Source organism: Equus asinus, chromosome 12 (genome assembly GCF_041296235.1).
Source record: "Equus asinus isolate D_3611 breed Donkey chromosome 12, EquAss-T2T_v2, whole genome shotgun sequence".
NCBI classification, from domain to species: domain Eukaryota; kingdom Metazoa; phylum Chordata; class Mammalia; order Perissodactyla; family Equidae; genus Equus; species Equus asinus.
Window position 1 is genome coordinate 78,182,357 of NC_091801.1, and position 26,968 is coordinate 78,209,324.

At 45.1% G+C, this 26,968-nt stretch overlaps 1 protein-coding gene across 4 annotated transcripts in view; it reads left to right on the forward strand.

The window, feature by feature from the left end:
• Positions 1-676: 676 nt before the first annotated feature.
• Positions 677-26,968, forward strand: part of KHDRBS3 (KH RNA binding domain containing, signal transduction associated 3) — a 189,067-nt gene continuing 162,775 nt past the window's right edge. The window contains exon 1 of one of the 4 annotated variants that reach the window (XM_044781148.2): positions 677-1,059. In XM_044781148.2, coding sequence (XP_044637083.1) covers positions 972-1,059 — 88 coding nt within the window. In that variant the 5' untranslated portion in view covers positions 677-971. Of the gene's footprint in view, positions 1,060-2,062; positions 2,085-7,163; positions 7,222-26,968 lie in introns of those variants that run through there. The other 3 variants (XR_006534741.2, XM_044781149.2, XM_070481650.1) reach the window with 3 other exon arrangements.

The window sequence follows — 26,968 nt, forward strand, 5'->3', positions numbered from 1 at the left end:
GGCACAGCCGGTTTACGGACGAAGAGAATGACAACCCGGCGACAAGTCGGGATGACAAAGACGCCCTGAAGGGCACGCGCTTTTATGTAATCGACCTCGGCACGGCATCCAGGGTCTCGGGGTGGCGCTCAGAGCCAGCGGGCGCCAAGGACGGCCGGCGCGCCCGCCTTACTCCCTTGCAAATAGGAGGGGACAACAAAGCGAAATAAGTTAGGGACGTCCTGGAAGCCTTACAGAGCAGGACGGCTCGCCCCGTCGCCTTTCCCCGAAGCCCACAGGAGCGAGTCCGGGCTCCCCTCCCTGTCCTCTCTCCGGTCCCAGCCTCTGCCCCGGCGGCCCAGTGCGCAGCCCTCCTCCCGGGAACGCTCGCTGGGTGACCTTGGGCGAGCCGCTTGACCTCTCTGGGCTCCAGCGTCCCAGTCTCGGCGCCTGGCGAGGCTGTCACCGCACCCTGCGGCTCCCCCCGCGCCCCAGGGCTGGAAGAGAGCGAGGCCGGCGGGCGGGGCCGGGACCGCCGGCCGCGCAGCCCGGAGCGGCCCCTGGAGGCGGCGGCAGCGGCGGGGCGCGGGCGCAGCGCGCAGGCGCGGCGGGGGCCGGCCGGGCGGGGCGCGCGCGCGGGGCGGGGCGCGCGGCGGGCAGAGCTCGGGGCGCGCGGCGTGCAGGGGGCGGGCGCGGGCGCGGGGCGGCGCCGGCTGGCTGGGCTCGCCGACTGCCTGAGGCTCGCCGAGCGCCGCCCGAGCGCGCCCGCTGCCCTCGGCCCGCTGCGGGAGCGCTCGCGGCCACCCCCGGGCCCGTGCCCGTCGCGTGCCGCCGCCGCCCGGCCGCCCGCCCGGCTTGGCTCCGCCGCGGGGTCTGGCCCGGGGTCCGCGCCGCTGGGGCGCGGGCGAGGTCGGGGGCTGCGGGGCCGCCGCCGCCGCCGCCGCCGCCCGCCCGCCTCGAGTCCGCGCGCGGGGCTCGGGCGGCCGGCGAGCATGGAGGAGAAGTACCTGCCGGAGCTGATGGCGGAGAAGGACTCCCTGGACCCCTCCTTCACGCACGCTCTGCGGCTGGTGAACCAAGGTGCGCGCGCCGGCCGCCAACTGTCGCCCGGGGCCCTTGGGGACCCGGGCAGCGGCGGGGCCGGGGGCTGGGGACCGGGGAGGGTCGGGGCCGGGGAGCAGTGCGGGCGCCTGGGACGCGGGACGGCGGGGCTGGCTGGAAAGAGACCTCTGGGAGACTGGAGGGGACCCAGGGCGCAATCTGGGGGCGTTCGGGTGGGGACCTGGGGACATGTGGGACACCTGGGCGAAGCCCGGGATGCGCCTTTGGGGGACTTGGGAAGGAAGGAGGCGGCCGGGGCGTTTGGATGAGACTTGAAGGAAATCTTTGGGGACACGAGGATACCCAGGGGAAACTTCTGGGTGGGGGACAGCGAAGATCTGGGGGCTTGGTTGGGGCGGGGGTTGAATTATCTCATTGGAGGGGAGAGTGGGGCGACTCGGAGGACTGGTGTGTTCGGTTTGTCTAAGAAACTGGAGAAAGAGCTGGAGGAAAATGGAAGGATTTGAGGGGATCAAAGGCAGAAGAGGTGAAGGGAACAGGTGCTTGGATAGTTAGTGAAGTTCGAGGACCTTGGAGGAGGTTTGGGGTCAGACCCCAAGCATCTGGAGGAGAAGGACCCAGCGATCCTAATGGCAGAGCTCAGTTCCCTCTCCCATCCCTCTTTTTAATTTTTCCCTTGTCCAGGCTCTAGCCGCCCTGGCAGGGCAGTCTGCCCTCCCTGGGGGTGGGCAACTCGTGCCAAGCTGTGCGGGCTGGCCCGTGGAGGGGTCAGTGGGGTAGAAGAGGCCCACAGGAGGGCCCCCTTCTCGGCTTGCTCTGGGCGGGTCACCATCCTTGGGTGCTGGCTCCGGGTTCAGAACACTGGCCGCGGAGTCTTTGCTGCCTGTGCCATTTTAGTCTTACTTCAGCCAGCTCAGGGTGTGAACAGTCCTGGGGAGCACAGGACGCACGGTTACAGGGGCGTATGGAGGCGTGCCCACCCAGGGCACTAGTGCCTGTTTTGTGCCTCTTCCGGCTTCCTGAGTAATCTTCTGGGATGGAAGGTAAATTAAGCGTGCCTTTCCCGGAGCAGCCCTCTATTCCTCCTGTATCTGGAATACATGTTTCCGATAAAGAGGAGTTTGGGGGCCACTGGTCTGCTTTTTTCCTGCCTGATGGTAGGAATATTATCTGGTCAGATCTGTTACATTTTGCCTGAATTACTCTCTGCAATGACAGTCTGTGGTTGGGGAGGTAAATCGGGTCTGCTGATCTGAACGCTGGCCCTGGCTCTTTTATTGTTGGAAGTGAAAGATGATGGGAGACATATTCTATTTGTATATAGATATCTATATTTTAAACAGTGGCCTCTGCTATTTGCCTATTGCAACCAGTTTTTCAGAGTAGGATGTGTGTGTTGTCGGTTGATGGTGGTGGTGGAGAGCTTCACTTTCTCCAAGAATTTAAGCCTGATATGTGAATCGTTGAGCAGAAATCGGTTTACAGAGCTTTCCCGTTTTAATTGCAGGCGTACTTTTATTTCTTTAATAAAATGGGCTTGTGAAAAAGTAATGGGCATGCATTCTGAAATGAGAGAAAAAGAATTTTAAGTTTTATTCCCATGCTCTTCTCAACAGTTCTGCAGTTAGGTTTGTACTCCGTGGTTTTTATGATTTACATATCTCTTTTGTTGCCTGCTGGGCTGTCATCTCTGTGAAAGAAATTTCCTTGTACATTGTGCGAGATCAGTGGCATTGGAAATACTCTGGATGGTGGAATCAAGTACGTTTTTCTTAATGAAGAAGCTGAACCAAAGTTATGTTGTACTCAATTAAGAAACAGTTTAACTAAAAGTGTAATGAGTTATTTTAAAAGTCAGAATTATTGCTCTGTGCCGTGTTACCATAGTATTGTGTTGCTGATACATTCAAAATATCTTTTGGTTTCAGTGTTTTTACTAGTGTTAATGGCTTCCAGTTACTTGAAACAGATATTGGACAATGTTGCCAGTTAGTATTCTTTTGAATGTTACACCTGATTACCTTACTTTTCCAACACTAATATAATTCTTGTGAGAAGTACGTTTCTCATGTTGTGAGGGAAGAAAGAGGTGCTGCTCAGATGCTCTTATTACTGTTAATTTAGATTACCTTGACTAAATGTTTTTCCCTTAAATCATAGGCTGATATCCAGAATGCAAAGCCCTATCATTTAAAATATTAATTATGCTCGCTTATGTAACTCTAAAATTATAAGTGCATTTCTAAAACAGTATCTTAAATCTGAATTTGCATGCTTCTTAGGAAGCTGTGATTTTAAATGTGATAACTATCTTGTTATTGGCTATAGGGACGCATTTTTATTCATATTTAGCTATATTTTTGACTACTTGCCTCTAAAGGAAACTCTTTTTTCAGAGGTTGTTCTGGACCTCTGGTATTGGTATTCCGGCACTAACTTGGACAGTGATGGTGGGTCAGCAGTGCAAACCTTTATTCTGGAGTGGCATGTAATAGATGTATTTATGGTTAACATCTCCCAGTGCTAACAATACCTTGTGTTTGCGTAGTGTTTTAAAGTTTCCGAGGCTCTTTAAGGCACATGCCGTCAGTTCCATTCTCGCCCCTGTGAGGCAGACATTGATGTCTCCATTTTTCAGGGGAGAGAGCTGAGGACCCCAGCTGTGCAAGCTTGTAGGCAACTGATACAGATTTAATCTGAACTCAGGTCCTCCATCTCTTAAGGCTATTGTTCTTGCTACTTATGCCTTCCAGAAAAAATGGAACAGAACACTTTGCACATGGTAATTTAAAGCCCTGCAGAAATTAATATAATTAATATGCTTGTTTTTGGTTGACTTATCTTGATTTTCTGAAAAAGTTTCTTTCTGTACTTGTCTAGTGGTCTTTGAAGATGCAACTTCATGGTAGGTTTACCCTACAGGATTTTAATGTTCAGGCTGAGAGGTACTTTTGAACTAAAACTCTCCTGTGACCAATGTATTACTTTAAGAATCAACACATTAGGATAATGAAATAGTTTATAAATGAGGTGTCATCATTTTCAAAAAATTCTGTGTTTGCAAACATTGATCAGCTTCCTAGCTGAATTGCTTTTTTTCTAATAATCTTTAAGTGAGAAGTTGAGCTGGGATGACATCGAGATCTATGCTCGTGTGCTGACGTAGGTCGACTTTTATACTTTTCCAGGCTTGTGTTTCGTGAGGGGCATCACTTGCTGACTTTTCTTTTTGTTTTCTCAGGATAACTGGTTCTCCTTCCTCCCACCCCCCAAATATTGAATGTTTTTGTTTCTCTACCAAGAGTAACGGGTAATGTTTACTCGATGTTAAAACTGAATCAAAGAAACTAGCCTTTGTTTTTCCCCCCCTGCCCCACCCCCGACACACAAGTGTCTGTAGAGTGAATTGACGTTGCGGTTTCTTGCCAAGGAGGTTAATTGGAGATGAAAGTAGCGTTTCATGTTTTATATTATATTTGCTAGTAGAGAATGTGCTGACTCTTACTAAAAAATATCTTCAGAAATGTCTTATGCATTATAATTTAATCCAGCTCTCTGGGATTGCTTTGCATGGTTTTCAGTCCAAGCCAAGTAACCGTTAAATAAGATTACATAACCCCATATTTTTAATTATCTGATATAATATATGGGTTGGTGGCGGGTTCACTGCCAAGTTATATTTAGTAGTTGGTTACAAGAGGAAGTGGAGTAAAGGACTCAAGATTAAGGTGGTTTGTTTGTGTCCAGGTAAAGTTTTTTGTTGGTATTTAAAGATAATTATTTTTCATATCACATCAGGTTTTGTACTCTCAGGGCTCTTAGCGTTGCCCAGGATGTGTGTGAGAGGTGAACATGTATAAAGCGAGATCCTTACTTTGCCCTGTGTATATCTCTTTGTTCTACAGAACCCGACCTGACGGCTTAAAGCTTCGTTTTTGGGGACCCCTTTTGGAAAACATGTTCGATCAGTTGAATGTTGTCAGACGTGTGAAGTAAGACAGAAGGAGGAGAATGGAAATTGCAGAATTATATTTAGGTGTGGTGCTTCCATGCCACACTGCGCGATTCTCTGCTTCATGGGCGGGGGGGATGCGGTTATTTAGTTTTTAATAGTTTTTCCTAGGGTGGTCATTTTTGTTTTTTGTGGCAAAGTAGATGCAGTGATTCACATTTTTAGATAAACTATTTCCGAATTTTCCGTAGTGTATTATATTCACAGTGATCCACGGATTGTGAGTTGCAGTGTCTGGGCCTCTGGACCTTAGTAACGTGGTTCCCGAGATCCTCCTGTGCCACGTGTTTGTGCTGGTCCTGGAGGGAGGGGGAGGCGCAGTCTCTGCTCTCCAGGAACCCGTGTGCTGGTTTGCATTCGTTAGTGTGAGAGTGAGCTGCAAGTTTACAGGTGCCCTCTTCTTTCCTGACGAATGTCCTATTAGCCCTCCCACTGTCCTTTTGAAATAGGTCGTGTCTGGGTGACTTAGATGTAACAAGTCGCCTGCTGACATTTCAAGGCGCTTCTCTGTGCCCGGTCACCTCTGTGGTCTCAAGGCTGGGAGCGGCCCGGGAGCGAGGAGGTTGTTAGCCCAGCTGGTCAGTTGCAGAAGCCGAGACTCCAGCAACTGAAGTGACTTCCTGGGGTGATGTACTTATGATGTGTCTGAGTGAGGGCTCAGGCTTTGTTCTTGGCCAGGTCGTTCTTTTACTGGACTGTGCTGACCTCGGAGTATAGCTGGTCCTGTTACAGGTCACACGTGATGGTCAGTCAGTTAAAGACAGGAGGAGGGTGAAACCTGGTCTCTACATGCAGTTTGTCCTTCTCTCTCGAGCTTGTGCTGGGATCGAAAGATAAGTGATGTCCCATCCCTTTTGTACTTCATCCTTCAAATCTCTCTCTGGGGTGTCTCCTGACCACTTACCTCCCCGAGACGGGTTCGATTGCCCGTTTTCTGCTCTTCCACAGCGGCCGTGCTTCACTCTCTGACGGCATGCTCCTCATCTCACTGTGCTATTTGGATCTCTGTTCCCAGGGAGAGCATGAGCTTCTTGGGGGCAAGGCCTGGTCTGACATCGCTTTGTGTCTTCACGTCCCGTGATTCTTGGTACATAGCCCTTGCAAACTCCAGTCTTCGTTTCAGTGTTGTGTTTTAATTACCATAAAGGTGGGAGAATTAGAAAGTGTATTGGAGTTCAGCAGTCGGTGAAGAGCTTTGCCCTTTACCGCGTTGGAGCGCCTGAATTGGGGGTGGGGATAACAGCTTTGCACACGTAAGTGAAAGAAGGTTCCAGTGAAATGCGGTGTTGGACACGCAGAAGCACATCCGAGCTCCTTAAGTGTGGTAGAGCCGTAGGGGTGCTCCTCTGGGAGGGAATGAGAAAATGTTATCAGATCTGCTTTGAATCAGATGCTTATTTACTTTTATTCTTTCCTGAGGAATTTATTAAGCCAGGGCACTCTAATGCAGCTAGCTCTCCTTCCCTAAAGTCCTCATGAGATTTCTTAGGACTGATTAAAACCAGAAATTGGAGGCCCTTGTCACATGCCAAATCAGCCTTCTCACCTGGAGGGGTTAATCTGCCATCTCAGACGCCAGGCAGACACTGAGCCAGAGAGCGGCTCGGATCGCAGATGGAAGCCCAGCAGCAACTTGGACATCACAAGACCCTTTTGCTTGTCGTCATTCCCACTGAGTGAAGATAGAAGGTTTACATTTTTTACCAAAAAAAGAAAAGGGAAGTAGAGTGTTCCTTAGCGTTGGGGATAATGGTTATACTAAAAGCTGCCAAATTGAGGGCCTCTTCTGTGCCAGGTGCTTCCTATGCATTATTTCTGATCCCCACAGGATCCTGCAGGCTCAGTGGCTTTGTCCCCTGTCTGCCTCCTTTGTGTCTTCACACACAAAGTGCACCACCCAGTCGAGGTGCGCGGCTCCTGAGTCGTCAGGCGGAGACGTTAAATCAAGTGTGCCGCGTCTGGATAGGGTACTTTCAGAGAAGAGATGCGAGGACAGAGCTGGACAGTGTTGTTTAAGTAAAAGTTTCATTATAGTGGAAGCCAGTTAAGAATTTCCATTGGTGGTGATGACTTTTTAAAAGAGGCTCCTGAAAATTTACCAAAAAGGCAAGCTCCATTTCTTCCTATGCTCTCCATCAAGACTTTTCAGTCTTCAGTAGACATTGAAGGTAAGGCTTTTTAACTACGTGTATTTGAGTGGTCAAGGAGAAAATAGGAAAACTTTCTGTATAGAAAGTTCATAAGTCAAATTCTTGATATAGGTCTGTCTCTCTTGAAGGAACTTTCTAGAGGCACAGAACTCTTCATATTTTGATAACCTATTTATCACAGAAATGGTTGATAGTAAGATATCAGGGGTTTATAGTCTATGGTATGTTTACAAATTCTCCATCTTCTAAAAATAGGCTTAAAAAATACAATAAAAAAAAAAGAGTACACGAACACACAAGCATATTCCCACAGACTGTGGTGTTGGCTTCCTAAGGGGGGGTATGTTTGAATGTCTTTGCCTTGCAATTGCTAAAATTAGTAGTTACCATCTATCAAGAGCTTTTTCTGGGTTAGATGCTTTATATACATTGTTTCATTTAATTCTTCTAACAGTCTTAAAAGAGTAAATCATTTTACCTTATTTTACAGATGAGAAAACAGGGCAGGCAGGTCAAATAATTTGCCTAAGGTCAGACAGATAGTAAATGGTAAATGAGGCTTCGCATCCTTATCTGCCTGCCTCCGGGACCCTGCACAGTTCACCTGTGAGCACCAGGGGCAGGTGGGAGCTTTCTCGGTGGCTGGGGTTTTCATGTTTGACTTCCATGGAAATTCTCTATTGTACAGCTCTATTATCCAGCACTCGTATTGGACCAGTGATCTGTGAGCAGGGCAGACAGTGGCCTGACAAAATGGGGTAGGAACTCTGTGCCCAGTGGTGGCACGGCAAGTCTGGTGGATGGGGTTTACCTGGGAAACAGCGTTACTTAACAGGGAAGAGCTGTATAGAAAGAGCCGTGTGATTATGGGAGGCGATGGCTTTCTAATCTGTACCCTGTGCAGGTTACTTAATTTCTCAGAGCCTCAGTTTCCCCATCTTTAAAGGTGGGAACCTTATACCTCCTTTGTAGGGTGGTGGTTTTAGGTAGAAATACAGGTCTAACACTAATAGGTGCTTAGTAAACGTTCTCTGCTCTTTTTACAGAATTGTCTGAGACAGCTGTGTGCGTATTGGCATCACTTTCCAGACATAAAGTATTTAATAATTTAATACATAAATCATCTAGTTTCGTTTCTTAGGGTAATTTTGTGTTATTAAAATGATTTTAGTTTTCCAATCTTGGAAATATTGAAGGAGAAACTCATTCTCTGGGAAGCTTCTTTTAAAATCATGTACAAAATTAGCAGCAGCTCTGATTGATTTTTATTATGCTATTCAAGACGCAGCACCTGAGCCTTAAATTAACAAATGAAGCTTCCCTAAACAGTTTTAGGACTGCGTAGCTTAGAACATGTCTGGACACTCGGCAGCCTCTCTCCACAAGCACAGGCTGTCTTACTCTGGATTGTAAATTTCCATAATTTTTTACATTTCCATAATTTTTCACCAATCAGCCTTTTCTGCTGTTTTAAGAAAGTTAAAAGGCGTTCCTGGCATTTTATTGATATTCCTCCTTGGTATGATAAAGAGCCTGAGTATGTAAGAGCACCTTTTTGATCTCTCTTTTTGATGTAAATGTTACACGTGGGGTCACTGTTGGTTCAAGCTCCCATGGAGACGTTATAATGGAGGGGAGACTCAGGGGCTGACTTCCTCCTCCTTTTCCTTCCTTTCTCTTCTACTTCAGCATTTACGCCATTTGTGCTCTGCTCTCCTTCCACTAGATGGCGCTGCGCGTAGCGCGGTCACCCTCTGCCGTCTGCACTGGCAGCTGCTGAACCGATGTAGTCTCGGTCAGTCAACAAGCCTGCATTGCTTTTTATTTTCGCATATTGATATTAATCTTTCATATTTCCGACATTTTAAGAGGCGTACTTTCTAACCAGCATTTGCAGAAAATCACGATGTCTTTTTGTTTTGTAGCCAACATTTCTTGAGTGGCTACAGTGTCATGTTGCTAGGATTCACACCTGACTCCCTTTAATCCTGGAGACCGGCTTGTGAAGTTGTTTTGTTGTTCTCATCCTACAGGTAAAGAAATGGAGGTCATGGGGGGTCTATGGCTTGTCCAAGGTCATGTGGCCAACTTACATGATAGGGCCTGCTATGCCCTAAAGAAAAAATATTCCCGAAGCATTGAATTGAAAACTTTTTTTTAGGAAAGTGTTAGGATAGTCTGACTAATGGGTCCTGGCCGTTGTATCTGTTTATTTTGTTAGGGAAAACTGGAGTCCTGACAGTTAGATGCTTTGATTTGTGTAAGCTTTGTGCTGCTGTGGAAATTCCTGCTTCCTCCTGCCGTCCGTGGTCTGCTGGCCTGCACGGGCTGAGGGGCTTGATCAGTACCAGGTGCAAACCTGGGAGAAATTTTGGACAAAGTCACCGTTCCATTTTTAGTAGTTTTTAGCAGAGCTGAATACTGGATCAAGAGTCCATAGGACCTCAGAAGTTTATACGGAGGCTTCTTTTTATTCATGTTTTCAACTAATATTTATTTAGTATCTGCACTGTGAAATTGAACTGTGTATTCTGCGTCCGTTACTTTACTTCTCTGAGCCTCTGTTGCCTTATCTGCCCATGGCAGTAATGCCTGCCTCATAGGTTGTCATTAGGGTGAAATGACAATGATTTTACAATAAATTTTTTTTTTAAAGATTGGCACCTGGGCTGACAACTGTTGCCAATCTTTTTTTTTTTTTTAAAGATGGGCACCTGTGCTAACAACTGTTGCCAATCTTTTTTTCTTTTTAAGGATTGGCACCTGGGCTAACAACTGATGCCAATCTTTTTTTTTTTTTCTGCTTTATCTTCCCAAATCCCCCCTGTACACAGTTGTGTATCTTAGTTGCAGGTCTTTCTAGTTGTGGGATGTGGGACGCTGCCTCAACGTGGCCTGATGAGCGGTGCCATGTCCACGCCCAGGATCCGAACCCTGGGCTGCTGCAGTGGAGTGCGCAAACTTAACCACTCAGCCATGGAGCCGGCCCTACAATAAATCTTTAACATATAGCATATATTTGTTCTATCTAATATGAGGTTATTACATTTATATGTTTCTCTTCCTCATAATACATCTTTTATTTTTATTTATTTATCTTTTACTGAGGAAGATTGTCATTGAGCTAACGTCTGTGCCAGTCTTCCTCTATTTTATGTGGGATGCTGCCACAGCATGCCTTGACGAGTGGTGCTGGGTCTGCGCCTGGGATCTGAACCTGCGAATCCAGGGCCGCTGAAGCAGAGAACACAAACTCAACCACCCTGCCACCAGGCTGGCCCCCATATGCCATCTTTTATATCTGAGTTTCCTGCCTCAGCTCCTGGTTATCTACATTGTGATGGATTATATGCCGGTCTCTTTAGGCCTGGCTTTCTCCCACCACCTGTGCCTCCTCTGTCCCTTGCTTTCAGCTGGAGTGTGCTCAGCAAATATAAACAGAAGGAAAAGGCTTAGAAAAATCCCTCCCATCTTTTGTTTGCCTACTGTGGGCACACCACAGTTCACTAAAAATGATACTCAGAAAAGATTCAGACTCGTGAAAAGGGAGAGTTAAGAACACAGTTTTAAGTCAGACAGACTTGAGTTTGCATCTCAGTCTGACACTTCTTTGTGTTGTGACCTCGGATACATGGACCCGTCTCAGCCTCAGATTCCATGCTGCAAAATGGTGACGAAACAATAATAAAGCCCCCCTGGAGAGTGTGTGGGGTTTAGAGGAGGTGTGTGTGAAGAGCTGTGTAGTGTCAAGCCTGGCCTGTAAGTGCGGAGTGAGTGGCTGCTGCCTTCATCGCCATGGTCATCATTTGTGTGAAGAGATTCATAATCCAGTGGGGAGAGCAACGTGCAGAGGGGACGATTGAAGAGGGTGTCAAGCGCTGCGGTAGATGGGTGCACAGTGGTTTTAAGGGCTCGGAGATGACCCCTCGCATCTCTCAGGACCAGCACGGGCTTTCTGGGGGAGTCTTGTTCAGAGAGGAATTAGCTGGGTGCAGAAATCCTGCCAGGCAGCGAGAAGGACTTGGGCAGGATGGGTAACTTTTGCGATTCCTCCAGATTGTTAATTCCAGTCTCCCGTATGTTTCCATAACATCTTCGTCTTCCTACTTGTTGTAGTGTGTTGTGGTTATATCTCTTCTCCTTTCCTCTCTCTCTCATTTTTAAGACCTTTATTTCTTCCTCCTGGCATTAAGTGTTTTTTTTGAAAACAGTTTTAAACGTATAGAAGAGTTACAAGAATAGTGCTAAGAACCCCTGTATGGCCATTTGTCTGAATTCACCACTTGTTGACATTTTCCCACATTTGCTTTGCTGTTCTCTCTGTGTATATATGTATTTTCATGACTCATTTGAGAGTAAGCTTCGTGTATTATATCCCCTTACCCCTAAATACTTAAATCCCTTGGTGTGTATTTCCTAAGGATAAGGGCCTTCTCTTGTATACCTGTAGTTACAGATAACGGTGATGAAAATTAGGAAGTTGACCACTCTCTTGGTACTATTATCTAATCTACAGTCCGTGTGCTAGTCCTGCCAGTTGTTCCAGTTTGTCTTTTCTGGGACCCAGCTCAGGATGGCGTGCTGCCTTTAGTTGTCAGAGCTCTGTAGTCTCTTAGCTCAGACGAGCGCCTCTGCTTCCTTTGCCTTTCATGACCTATGTGGCGTGCAAAAGCTGGTTTTTTTGTAGAGCATCTCTCAATTTGAGGTGTCTCATGTTTCCTTACAATTAGAGTCATGTTGTGCACTCTTGGCAGGAATTCACTGAGGTGGCGGTGTGTCCTCCTCAGTGCATCGTGTCAGGAGGCACACAGCATGTGTGTCACTTGCCCCCATTGTTGGTGATGTTACGTTTGATCACTTGGTATGAACGTGGCACCAGTTATCTGCACTGTAGTTACTATTTTCCTTTTGTAACTAATTAGTGCCCTTGTTGGGGGATACTCTCAGCCTATGTAAATATTTCTGTTCCTCATTAAACTCTCCCTCACAAATTTTAGCATTCATTAGTATTTCTTACCTGAATTATTATTATGAGGGTTGTAAAGTGGTAAATTTCTAACTCGTTCATTCCATCTACATTTGTTGGTTGACAGTCTACCAAAAGGGAACATTGCCACTTCTTTCTCTCCTGCCTTCCTCCCTCCCTCCTCTCTGGATAAATTCGTGGATCCTTCTTTAAGCCACTTGCTTACACTCCTCTACTGTCACTGTATAAGTTGACACTGAAGCTGTCCCAGAGTTGGCTGTTGGGAGCCTTTTACCCCGGCTCCTGGGCCTGTTGACAGGATTATTCCATACATTTTTGAGTATTTTTTTACTTTCTAAGAGCATTTTGTTCCAGGTTCTCTTGTACTTGCTCTGCCCTAGGCCTGGAGTCAGCCTTTGATTCCTGCGTGCCTTGCTTTTTTGAGTGTGGAACGGTATTTAGACACAGAGCTCTGGGCTGCTGGCTGTCATTCCTTCCAAGCCTTTCACCGGACAGAGCCAGGAAATGGGTCTGTAGCTGCAGGTGCATTGCCGTTGTCGTAATGCTAAACTCAGCTTAGGGCCAGCAAATTTTTATGTTTAAGGCCGAATAGTATACATTTTGTGGGCTGTACATTCTGCTCAGCTCTGCTGTTGTAGCAGAAAAGCGGCCGTAGACAGTCTGTGAACAGTGAGTGGCTGTGTTCTGATGGCGCTTTGTTCACAGACACAGGCGGGGTGCTGGGCCTGGCCCTGGGCTGTAGTCTGCCCACCTTCCCTGCTCTCAGCTACCAGGGAGCAGGGACCAGGCCTTATCTCTGTGTACCAGAGCCATGCCCCATCCCCGGGAGGGGCACCCTCACAATAATTTGGATGAATGAATTAATGATAGCTGTTAGCCGTTTCTCTTGTGGACCATTCAGTTCTCTTATTTGGATCTTTTGGATATCAGTTTCTTGTGACCTGCTAATATGTTGAGGTTCTTATTTGCAAGATGAGAGTCTTTTAAAAACATAATATGTACAATTGCAAAGTCATACTGAGAAAAAATAATTTCTTGAAACTCCTGGTGGTGTTTTTCTTGTCACGATAAAATGGTTGCCTTTGTCTTAATAAGGGCATGTCTAAGGCCGAGCCCAAACCTGCAGGCCTTGGCCCCTGCTCCCCGCTCTGGCCCAGCACAGCTCTCCTTCCGGCTCATCTCAGCTGAAGACAAACCTCCAGCACCCATCACTTGGGTGAGAAATCTCAAAATTATATTCCTTTTATTGTCTCAGAATAAATTTGTTTCCTTACAGTTTTCTTTATGTAATTTATTGCTCTAATTTATTCAAAAAGACTTCATTACAGCAGTGACAAATGGATTTTATCAGGAAGTGAGCCCTTTCTCAGAGAAAAATGTGTCATTAGGAAAGACCACCTGTTGGTGACACACACTGACTGCCATCAAGGTAACTTTGGATGCTGAAAAGACACAGGCCCCAGGGGACATCACAGCAGCTAGCAAAGGCTTAAGCATAAAGATGCAGATTGCATCAGTTTAGAGTGTCTCTGATGACTGTAGAATAAATCAGACTTTCAATTATTGCTTATGTTTTGTTTTAATTCCAAAAATTCAAAAGTCACTTGTAAATCGTTGGTGAGCAGTTTTTCTGCTTGTCAGCAGGCCTTTGATTGTTTATCAGAAGCAGCAGGAAGTTTCGCTCAGGCCTGCCTAGAATCCAGAGTGGTTTCAAGATTCTGGGTCACAGAACAATTCCTGTCTCTCCCTCTCTCGCTCAACACATGTGGAGAAGGGAATTTCTCCACTGTGCCACACGTTGCCCATCGGTTAGTGCACATGCCATCGATTCAGAGCAAACCGGGAACCATAAACGCCTGCCCTGTATTTGTGTGGTCGACAATGACTTAGAGGAACAAGGGGATGAGGCAAAAGACTCTCGTAACGTAAAGCTCAGTCGCTCGTATTCTGTGTTGTACTCTCTTCCAGTCTCCTCTTTTCCCTCTCAGGCTTTTGCTCCTTAAATGGGTCAGTGGGTGCATTGCCTTTGGTAGTAATGGCTCTGTGAGCTGCAGCTTCTTCCTCTGTCAAATGATCGTGAGAGAATCTGTATGAAATGACTGGCATGTCGCAGGTCCTCAGGTTAGTTAGCTCTTCCTCCGAAGTTCTTAGGCTAGTGGAAGGCTTGTCTTCCTTCTCTTCTTCATGGAGCCCAGCACGTGATACTAGGCACAGAGCCGATACTCATTATGTCCTTCTGGACGCATTTATCAGAAGGCTGTGTGTGAATTCTTCCTCCCCCATCTTTATCAGAGCACCATATTAGACCAATAAAGGGGCACAACAGAAAGTTAGTTTTTAGGCTTGGGGAGGCAGTGTTATGGCACAGGAACTGCAAAATCTAATCAGACTTCAGACTTTTAGACCCTTTCAGGAAATCACTATCTGAACTTCTCGGGAAAAGCCTTTAGGAGACAACTGGGAGGGTGTGTGTTTCTGCACAGTCTTTCCCACCAGACTGGAGGGCTGTTCAGTTCTTATTCAGTGAGGATCGTGTTCCTAGGCTGGGCCAAGCGCTGGGACGCAAAGCTGGGTAATACTTTATTCCTGCTTAAAGAGTTTTCAGCTCAGTGGGGAAGCAGCCAAATTAAAAGACATTTCTATTGTGGGGTGGGAAGTGCTGTAGTAAAGAAAGGCACACAGGGTACAATGGTTCTGCGTGGGAGCGCTACGGTATCTCCATGGGGGGAGCGAAGAGGGACCTCTGTGTGACTCCTGATGTAGTAAGAGAGGCGTCCTGGGCTGCAGAGTGTGACATAACTGTGACACGAGTCAGTTAACTTCTCAGAGTCTCTTTCCTCAGTACTGAGCCATGGGCCTCTCTGCAGAATGCAGGGCTCTCTGTTTGGCGTGGAGTGTGGCGTGGATGAGTCCCTGACTACCCCCTCTGTTTCTTCGTTCCCAGCCCCGAGCACACTCCCTCCTCTTTGCATCCATCATGGCACGCATCACGCTCTAGATTCTAATGATTTGTTGGGAGTTATTTCTCCCACGAGAATCCAAGTTCCTTACAGACAGGAAGTCTGATGTGCTGTCTTTGACTCCTTCTGCAGTGCTCAGCACAGTGCTGGGAGATAGTTGGTACTCAGTGATATTTGCAGGATGAAAAGGCACTTGGTCTCAGTTCCTTCTTCTATGGGTTAGGGCAGTGAATTCATTATCTTAGGATGCTTCGGTGAAGGAAGATTGGTAAAGGGTATTTTGCTTTTGCTTGAGTTTCCGGCCGCTGATTTTGAGGAGAGAGTTGCTATTTCTCAGGAAGGGTGCTGGGCGTGGGCACCTTGGCAGGGTGGGCCCGAGCCTTGCGTCTGGGACTCAGACCTGTGGGAAGTCTCCCTCTGCCGTTTAAGAATTTTTGGCTCTAGGCGCATACCTTCAGCTGTCTAAACTCTAGTGCTTTAGTTTGTTAAAACAGGCATGGTAGTACCTACCGCCCAGACTGGCTGTGAGGATTCAGTGACATACGTCGAGACTGTGTGTAACTAGACTCCAGGCTTCCGAGACCTGGGGCTTTGGTTCCCTACGGGATCTCTGGTGCCCAGAATAGTGCCTGACACACAGTAAGCACTCGTGTTTGTTGAATGAATGATCCACGTGCAAGCACCTTCTGTCAGTTTGTGTGGAGGATAAGATGAAAGCAGGAATGTACAGAGAGATGGGGCGGGAGGGTAGGCAGGGGCGAGAACACACAGGGCCTATAAAGAGCTAAGGAGTGTGGATGGAGTTAAGGATCTGGAGCACAATTGGAAGATGCCACGCAGGAGAATGATGTGGTCAGCCGTGTACTTCAGAAAGATCGTTTGGGATGCTGAACAATGCAGGTTGAAAAGTTTTTGAATTTTGTGAGTTCAGAGTTATATGTGGTGTTTCTGGATGTCTCCTTTCACTCAAAATGCCTTGCCTTGTGTCTGAAGCCATGGTGGAGGATGAGCTCCCCCTGGGAGAGTGTGTGGAATCAAGAGAAAAGGGCTGAGGAAGGAATCCTTGCGGTCACAGCAGCACTGAAGGCTTGGGGAAAGGAAGACCCTCGGTGGTTTCCTTTCCTTACTTCAGGTGACTGACTTCATAAAGGGGGTGTGATTCTGTCATTGTAAATTACACTTAAAAATGTTTATCTTAAAAGCTTTATTTTTGATCATGCCTTTCTTTTCAGTAGAAATCTTCAAGTTTGTCACTGGCAGCAATGCTGAAGCGTAACAGGGTCTCTAGGCTTCTTAGACTCTAAGCTGATTGGAATTTGGAGGAGAGCCCTTTGGTATGGGGAGCTCGGGGAATGTGGTGGGATATTCACTTCATCACAGGTTTGTCTGTCCACAAAGCTTAATGGCTCTTGATAGCTTCTCTTCATCAGTAACCATAAGTTTTCCAAATTGACTTTGAGTTGGTTCACACTTTCCCAGTAGACTTTAAATTTAAATGACGTGCTTTGTGGCTTTCGATTCTCACCAGCAAATACAAGCTGAAATTGCTGCTTGCTTTGTGGATGTTTTCGGTTAGTGTTGCTGCATCAGCGGGTAGTGGTCCAGATTCCATCCTGAATGTGAATCCTGCTGCCTAACAAAGGTCCCTGCCTGGTCTCCGAGGCTCCCTGGGGATGTATGCAGAGTACAGAGACACTGCAGGCAGATGTGCGCTTTTTGTTAGTAAAGAGCTTCGGCCCCAGACCTTGGACACATGAACTGCAGCAGATTGTTTTGTCCTCAGTTCCTTTCATTTCGGACTTAAGGTCGGAGCAGACGCGGTTGTCTGCGTCTTGCTGCCTGTTCCTAGGCTGCACCCTCGCTCTTCTTTGGGCTCTTGAATGAGTGGCAGGAGCCTCATCCCAGTGGGTAGAGCTGTGGGGTCTTCTTTTTTTTTTTTATCCCAGTAACATTGGTTTATAACATTATATAAATTTCAGGTGTACATCATTATATTTCGATTTCTCTGTAGACTACATCATGTTCACCACCCGAAGACTAATTGCCATCCATCACCACACACGTGTGCCCTGTCATACATTTCTCCCTCCTCCCTCCTCCTTTTCCCTTTGGTAGCCACCAGTCTAATCTCTGTATCTATGTGTTTGTTGTTTTTGTCTTCCACTTATGAGTGAAGTCATAAGGTATTTAGCTTCTCTGTCTGACTTACTTCACTTAGCAAAATACCCTCAAGGTCCATCAGTGTTCCTGCAAGTGGCAAGATTTCATCTTTTTTGTGGTTGATGGCTGAGTAGTATTCCTTTTGTTTATATACCACATCTGCTTTATCCGTTCATCCCCTGATGGGCACCTAGGTTTCCTCCAAGTCTTGGCTATTTTGAATAATGCTGCAATCAGTACAGGGGTGCAGATATCTTTATGCATTCATGTTTTTTGGATAAATACCCAGCAGTGGAATAGCTGGATCATATGGTAGTTCTACTCTTTATTTTTTGAGGAATCTCCATACTATTTTCCATAGTGGCTGCACCAGTTTGCACTCCCATCAGCAGTGTATGAGGGTTCCCTTCTCTCCACATCCTTTCCAAGCCTTATTTCCTGTCTTGTTAATTATAGCCATTCTGATGGGCGTGAAGTGATATCTCATTGTAGTTTTGATGTGCATTTCCCTCATAATTAGTGATGTTGAGCATCTTTTCATGTGCTTTTTGGCCATCTGTGTATGTTCTTTGGAAAAATGTCTGTTCAGATCTTTTGCCCAGTTTTTAATTGGGTTCTTTGTTGTTTGTTGAGTTGCATGAGTTCTTTATATATTTTGAATATTAACCCCTTATCAGATGTATGATTTGCAGACATCGTTTCCCAATTGTTGGGTTGTTTGGTTATGGGGCTTTCTTATTGCAACAGCCACATGGTGAAAGTGGCCCAGAAAAGGAGAGTTCCAGGAGAAAAGCTGGGAAAAGGTCCCTTTTCAGAGGACAGCTTCTTAGCTTCTTGCCTACTGCCACTGGAGGCACTACCTGCAGTATTGTCGTGTGTCACTTAACGACGGGGATGTGTTCTGAGAAAGGCGTCGTTAGGCGATTTTGTTGTTGTGCGAACTTTGTAGAGTGTACTTACACAAACCTAGATGGTACAGCCTACCACACACCTAGGCTCTATGGTACTATTCTTATGGGACTCCCATCGTATATGCTGTCTGTCGTTGAGCGAAACACCATAATGCAGCACGTGACTGTACTCTGTCCCTATTTGGTGTCCCAGAGGAGTCCATTAGAGGCTCGTTCTTTCTCACTGGTGATGATGTCATGGTTTTTTTGGAGGGGACCGCAGGATGCTTGGTGTCCCCCAGAGGTTAGAGTATGTAACTGATGTTTGGTTTCCCAGTTCCTTTGCCTACAGACCACATGAGGGATCAGTGAAGTGTCCGTTCATGGTTCACCATCTCATAATTCATTTCATTTCATTTTAAAGTTATCACTTCTTGCTTGAGTAACCTTTAAAAAACCCTTTTCCAGTGTAACTTTGCCTTCTGTTTGAAAAATATCAATAGGAAACTTTTCTAAGTACCTTGATTTGAGTTCCTTATTTGAAGAGATAATATTGGTCTCCATTGTTAAGCACAGGTACATAAAGGAAACATTATTTCTTCTGATTAAACAAAATCACAATCTTCAGAATAGCATTTAGCCCATAAACTTTGCCTTGCAACTTAACATACGGCATGCTTGAAGCTAGCCAGATGCCCAAGGGAAATGTGCACTGTGCCCTGCTTAGTTTTTAGTGATAAACTCACTTGGATTGACTGCTTCTTATAACATTAGGTACTTCTGTGCTATGTGTTATATCTTAATTACTTATTTAATGCTGTGGGTCCAAAATTCTAATGAATCAGTTTATATTGTTTAATATCTTGTAAGTTCTTTATGGCAAAGGCCAGCAATCCAGCACTGTTAAGATCACTCATTCAATATAGTTCAGTAAGAAGTGATTTTCTTAAGAGATTTCATTTTAAGATTAGGTGCATCTTGGGGCCGGCCCAGTGGGGTAGTGGTTAAGTTTGTGCGCTCCACTTCAGCGGCCCCAGGTTCATGGATTCAGATCCTGGGTGTGGACCTATGCAGCGCTCTTCAAGCCATGCTGTGGCAGCACCCCACATACAAAATAGAGGAAAATTGGCACAGATGTGAGCTCAGAGACAATCTTCCTCAAGCAAAAAGAGGAAGATTGGCAACAGATGTTAGCTTATGGCCAATCTTCCTCACCACTCCCCCGCCCCCCAAAAAATAAAAGATTAGATGCATCTATCTGTGTAGAGAAAACAAAAACAATTTCCTTTTTCTTTTGCAGATTCAGATGTTCTTTGAGACTTATGACAATAAAACTGAAAAACTGGAAGGAAGAGTGTATTAGTTTTCTGTGGCTGCTGTAACAAATTGTCATACATTCAGTGGCTTACTATCCTACAGTCTGAAGGTCAGAAGTTTAAAATGGTTCTCACTGGTGGGTTCAAGTCAAGGTGTTGCCGCTGCTGTGTTCCTTTCCGGAAACTCTAGGGGATCTAGATCTGTTGTTCCTTAACTTTTCCAGCTTCTAGAGGCTTCCACATTCCTGGGCTCTTGGCCCCATTTCACCATCTTCAAAGCCAGCAACATTGGGCTGAATCCTTTTCACACCGCCGTCTCTGTGGCTCTCTGTCTTCTGCTTTTCTCGTCCATTTGTAAGGTTCTTTATAGTTACATTGAGCTCATCTGGATCCAGGATAATGTCCCCCATTTTAAGGTTAGCTGATTAGTAACCTTAGTTCTCTCTGTAACCTTTAATTCTCCTTAACATTCTCAGGTTCTGGAGATTAGAATATGATCATCTTTGGGGAGTCATTGTTCTATCTACCATGGAGGGATTGGGGAAAGAAGCAGAAAACTGATGTTTATCCAGAACCTGGTATATCTTCAGCCTAGTTTTAGAGATTTTTATGTGTTAGGATATTATCTCAAATTATACATCAGGGGTCCTAGAGATTAAATAACATATTGGTGTCACACAGTTATTAATAATAATGAGCTATTAGTTGTTAAGTTCTTGCTAAGTGTCAGAGACTGTGCCAAGAGATTTACAGGCTATATTTTTCTCAATTCTCAGTACAGCTCTCTGAGATGAATGACATAAATTCCATTTTACAGATGAGAAAACAGGCTTTCCTTGAAGTTGGGACTGGCTCAGGGTCACGTGGCTGGCTTGTCACTGAACGCTTTGGGCTTTGTCAGTGAGTCCCAAGTCCATACTCCTTCTGTTAAATCGCAGTGGATTAGGATACAGGGGCCCTATGGAGCTGATCTCTCTTGCACCCCACACTGCACTGAAGTCTTTATCTGGATAACGTTCAGAACACCTGACAGGGTATTTGTCAAAGGTTATTTTGTATCACATGTCAGGATGACCAGTCAGTTAATCAACTGCTTTGACAACTTCTCCTTACTTCCCTCTACCCTCCCACTTTTTATCCATTTGTAGACGATAACAGCCATAGTATTTACTGAGCTCCTCCTTAGTTATGGTCCTCCCATCCATTTAATCTTGGCAGCAACCTTTTACAGATAGATGTTAATGCCCCCATTTTATAGATAATGAAACTGAGCCTGAGAAAGGTTAAACTTTAGGCTTTACTAATATATAACATGGCGAGATTGAAACCAATCACGGTTTTGACTCAAAATGTGTGTTCTTTCTTGCTACGCTATAAAAGATGTATCCTATTTATAGATTTTTGCTTCAGTCCTACGTATTCAACATGATCACTTGGAATAATTCTGTCAAATGTGAAGAAAACATAGAGAAAGGAAAAAATGACTGATGTAGTAATTAAACAGATAATGCCCAAATAGCACAAGTTTATGTATTCAAAAGGAAGGCTAACAAGTGCTTGGCTTATATTGACCTGAGGAGCTCAGTGATGTGCAACAAACTAGGGCTGGATTTAGCAATTCATTTCAATGAATATGGTGGGCTGAACAATGGCCCCCAAATATGTCTATCTACTGATATCAAGAACTTGTGACTACTACCTGATATGTCAAAAGGGACTTTGCAGATATGATTAAGTTAAAGATATTTAGAAAGAGTATCCTGGTTCATCTGGGTGGGCCCAGTATAATCATACTGGTTGTTATAAGAGTGATGTGGAGGAGGAGTCCGAGTCAGACAGAAGGCAATGTGACAACAGAAGCAGAGATTGAATGATGTGACCACAAGTTGTGGAATGCTGGCAGCCTCTAGAAGATGGGAAGGACAAGGAAAATGGTTCTCCCTTGGAGCGTTTAGAGGAAATGCTGCCTTCCATGCCCATTTTAGACTTCTCAGCTCCACAGCTAGAAGGTAATATGTTTCTGTTGTTGTTTTAAGCCACTAAGTTTGTGGTAATTTGTTACAGTGGCCATAGGAAACTAATGCAATGTCGTTAAATAATTATGAACTGCTTAACAATAATAGTTGGAGATTTAAGTCCCATTTTCAATATTGGATACAACAACTAGGTAGAAGGTAATAAGGAAGTAGAAGACGTGAACAAGACTATAAGCTGACTAGACTTAGCAGACATCTATGGAACATGCTCCCGTAAAAACAGCAGAAGCTACATTTTTCTCAAGTGCACATGGAACATTCTCGAGGATAGACCATATGCCAGTCCGTAAAACAAGCCTCAGTGAATTTTAAAGGATTGAAATCATGTAAAGGATATTCTCTGACCACAATAAAATGAGATTAGATATCAATAACAGAAAGAAATTTGAGGAATTCACAAATATGTGGAAATTAACAGACTCCTAGATAACCAATGAGCCAAATAAGAAATCACAAGGGAAATTAATATTTTGAGATGAATGGAAATGAAGACGCAGCATACCGAAACTTATAGGATGCAGCTAAAGTGATACTTAAAAGTAAACTTGTAGCCCTAAATACCTATATTAAAAATGAAGATAAATCTTAAATGTGTTACCTAACCTTCTATCTCAAGACACTGGGAAAAGGAGAGCAAATTAAATCTAAAACAAGGATAATGAAGGGAATAATACAGATTATAATGGAAATTAATGAAAAAGAGAGGAAAAGAAAAAGAATAGAGAAAATCAACAAACCAAAAGTTGGTTCTTTGAAAAGACCAACAAAATTAACAAAACTTTAGCTACAGTGACTAAAAGGAAAGAGAAAACTCAAATGACTAAAATCAGGAATGGAAAAGGTTTATTACTACTGACTTTACAGAAATGGAGAGGATTATAAGGTAATACTTTGAACAATTGTAGACCATAAATTAGATCGTTTAGTTAAAGTGGACAGATTCCTAGAAAGACACAAACTACCAAAACTGACTCAAGAAGAAATAGAAGATCTGAACAGAATTGTAGAGATTGAATTGGTAAAACATTACCCACTAAGCAAAGCCCAAGTCCAGATGACTTCACTGCTGAATCCTACCAAACATTTAAAAAGTAATTAATGCTAATTCTTGACAAACTCTTCCAAAAAATAGAAGAGGAAGGAATGCTTCTCAACTTATTGTGAGCGACCAGTATTACTTTTATTCCAAAATCAGACAAAGCCATCGCAAGAAAACTACAGACCAGTATCTCTGATGAATATCGACACGAAATCCTCAACAAAATGCCGGCAAACCAAATCCAGCAACTATAAGAAGGATTATACGCTCTGATCACATAGGACTTGTCCCTGCAATGCAGGTTGGTTTAGCATCTGAAAATCAATTCTTCTCCTCTCTTTCAAGATTTTCATTTTGAAAGGAAGCAGTGTGAAATGCAAATGTTTTTAAATATGCAAATCCAGTCAAGTCATTCCTCGTTTAAAATCTTCCACTGGTACGTCATATCCTCAAGATAACACCTTAACTTCTCAGGATGGTGTTCGCTGCTCTACTCAGCTGGCCAGTCTCATTTCGATCGCTCCCCTCTTTGATCGTGAGGTTACAGTCATACTGAATTTCTTGTCTGATTCATGAAAGCCACGTGCTCTTTTCTGTAAGGCCTTCTGTGTGCTGTTTTGTTTTTTGCTTTTGTTTGTTTTAAACACAAATGCCCTTCTGCCTCTTATATACTTAACTCATTTGTATTCTTAGAGATTCAGCTCATATATCACCACCTAGAGGAAACCAATTTGCCACCCACTCTCACTTCTGGATTGGGTGCCCTCTTCTGTCCTTTTCACATCTCTTATTGCAGTCTGCATACTTCTGTCACAGCCTGTGTCACCCTGCATCGTGATCTCCTCGCCTGTGTCTCCCCTTCACAGGGCTGTGTATCCACTGAGCCTGGAACACTGTAGGCGCTCAGTAGATGTTTCTCAGGGAATGCTGCAGAGGACAAGCTCTTGCACATAGGTCTGTGCTGGCCGTTCAGATAGTTTCTTTAGGGCAGTCTCCCAGAAGTTGAATAACACGTCAGAGTTCGTCACCACTGACAACCCACATTGTCAGTTGGTTTATAGATGAGTTGTTTTAAACTCTCTGCCAGTGCTGTGTGTGAATATCCTCAGATGGGACCTTCTAAATTGTATTTTGAGGTCAGCTCTGTTAGGATAACCTGGGTTGTCTCTGTGTAGGCCATGGTTGTTTAGGGAGATACTGAGCAGAAAGCATTTCTTTGTGGGCTCGCAGCCTGTCCCCTTCTGTGAGTATTTGGTGATGGGAGCATGATGGACTTCTACACTAGAAAACTGGGTGTTGCTTTTCCATTTCCCAGTCTGTCCTGTGGTTGCCCTTCAGATGTAGTTTGTTGTTCCTTGATACTGTGGACGGGCAGACAGCTTTCTCGGACGCCAGCAAAACGATCAAAACAGTAATAGTCACGCTGTTAGAATTAATGCTTTTTTGGAACTTGGAGAAGCTCTTGGAGAAGCACTTTTGTCTGGTCTCCTTATGGTTTTGCAAAGTTAAAAAAAAGTTGTTACAGTGTCACTGAGTGTTACATTAGTGTGTAAGTTCAGAGTTGCTGGTTGGGCTGATGAATTTACAGTGGCTAAAGTTGTCCGTAGGGCAGGGAGAAAAATGATTATCAACGATATACATAGTGTTTGGATTTGCATCTGATAAAGCCTGCAATAGAATTATAAAGCATTTCACGGTGCTGACCTGGGAAATAGGAAATGGTTAGATTTATAAGGCTTAGTACCAGAGAAGAGGGAACGTAGGACTGAGCTCTTGGTTACCAGATTGGTTTCTGGAAGATAATTCTCTATCAATTATACGCCCAGTTGTCTTTATACCTCCACAGTCCTAAATGTACCTATGGGCTATCTTTTTTCCCCATCCCTGTTTCTTTGTCTAAGTTTTTGTGGGGGGGTGTGTGTGTGTGTTGGGATGGGGCTGGGAAGTGGTGTTGGAGCCTGGGACAAGGTTTCTATTTGAGATTCTGATTTCATTGTTTGGACAGGGGATGTGGCAGAGTAGGTGTCTAATGGGCTCTGGGCCGGTGGTAGCTACGAGGACGTGGGCAAGTTAACTGGCCTCTGCAGCGCTGTGCTCGTCTGTGGTGGCAGAGCACCGCCTGGCTAGTGGAGCTGTTGGGAGTGTGTGTGAAGGTCGGGCGTAAATGAAATACTTGTCAAGAGTCTGACTAGTGCCTGGCACGTGGTGGGTACCCAGCCAATATTTATTCCTTTCTTTTTCATAAAGTTCTTCCCATCAGAACATCTAGAAAAGAATTCTTTGTATTCCATAACGGGTGTTGCTTTATTCCTCTTCCCGTGCTTCTTCCTGGGCATGAGATCCTTTTTTCTTCTCCCATGGTGTTTCTAGACCGTCTCTTTCCTCCCTCACTTTGTCTCTCTCCCTCTCTCTACTCCATTCCCGTTAAAAAGAAAGGTCAAAAGTGATGGGTGTTTTCTACTGAAAATGTTGTATTTACTAATGAAATCCTCTTTGCACCTGGCTCATGTTTGAAAGTTGCTGATTATATTTTATGGACTCTTTTTCTTTCACCTCAAACATGGGGCACAATGGTCAGACCTGTCTGAAAACATCTTCTTCTCAAACCAGTAATTATTATAGTTGCATTGTTGTACAGCACGGAACCCAAAGCATGATGGATTGTGGCAAGTAAACACATTCAGCTGCCATTAGTGCATTTGTTGTGGTTTGCAGCTGCCCACACTGGCTTGTAATTGCTGTCAGACTGCGGTGTGGTGAAACGTCATGGCGGCTGTGGGAGAAAGCGGAGGGCGTTTTCTGCACTTTAGAGTCTCTGAAGCTAATTAGTCTTTGGAACTAAATAGTATAAAGTACGTGAATCACATTCATACTTTGAATTTACGTGATTTTGTACTTTTCCTTTATAACCGCACCGTGCTGTGCAGGCGTCGTGTCCAGTGCCTGGTCCGGCCGCTCGCCCGGCTCCCTGCTGGCTGCTGTGTCTGCAGAGCTGAGCTTCCTCTCCGCATCCCGACGGCGGAGTGTGATGCCAGTCTTGACCTGTTCCTTCTTACTCCCTGTCCGGGGCTGTTACCACTCTGTTTCTAGGCCATGTGGGGCATTTTTAGATATATTGTGGAGCATAGGTGTACAATTCCAATTTGTTTTGATGTGAGATGACTTTGAACGTTCAGTACTTTGGAAGCTAGTATTGGACAGTGATTAAGAATGAGGCCTCTGGAGTCAGACTGCTTAGATTTAAATCTAGCTCATCACTCCTGCTTGCCAGCTGCATGCCCGGGGCAAGTAGTTTAACCCCTCACCACCTAAATTACCTCAGTTGAGGTGAAATGTGGACTCCAGTAAAAATATTACCTCCAGGGGTTGTCGTGAAGGTTAAATATGCTCACTATGTAAAGCGTTCATTACCTGGTAGGTAGCAGCCTTCAGTTAACGTTAGCTGCTGTTCTGATGATGAGGATTGTTTTATGGTTTGTGTTTGTCAAGTGCTGTGCTGACTGCTGGGGGGCGGGGGCGGGGAAGAGGAGGAAGAAATAGTCTCTGACTTAAGAAACTACAGTCTGCTAAGAGTGTGTGCAGTGGAACTGTATACAGTGTGATAAATGCTGTGCATAAAATATGCCCTCTTCCCGTCTCAACTGTCCTCCTTACTCAGGTCAGTTTTCTTCCTTGCACTCCTCTGCTGCCTGGCATACGACCCGTTTATCATCTGTCTCTCCCTCCTAGAACATACCCTCCTTGTAGACAGCACGCTGTCTGCTCTTTGCCGTGTGCCCAGCCCTGTAACAGTGATGCTGGATGAATGAGTGCCGCGGGCTGCTGATGAAAAAACTGTGAGTTAGCCTGGATGGGACAAGGAAAACTAGAGATGGCGCTTTTTATGTTGGTCCTTTTTTTTTTTATGAAGGCTAAGCAAGAGTTTGCCAGCTGTCTACACAGTGGAGAAGGGCGTTTCCGGCAGAAGAGCAGAGGTTTCCGGATAGGGAAGTCTGTGGGGTGAGTGAGAAGGACGGCTCACACCTGTCATCATGTCAGATGACCTGATGGCTGCCTCTCAGGGAGGAAGAGGATAGGGATTCACTTTCTGTTTGGTTACTCACTCACTTGTCAATACCATGTTCTCTTCTAAACTCTTGCATTGCTTATTGCAGGAAATTATTTTTTTGTGTAAGATTTCATATGGTAGCTTCCTCTTATTTGGGTGAAGTTAATTCCTAGAATATCAGCTATTTCTCAATGATGTAATCAAGCGCACAGAGGACTAAACAATGAAGGTAAAGAAAATGGTGATGATGGTGATGATGGCAGCATTTCCAAATCACTTTACTGTGCTTTTACCAAAGATTTTCACTTGTCCTTTCACGTGAGACTCTT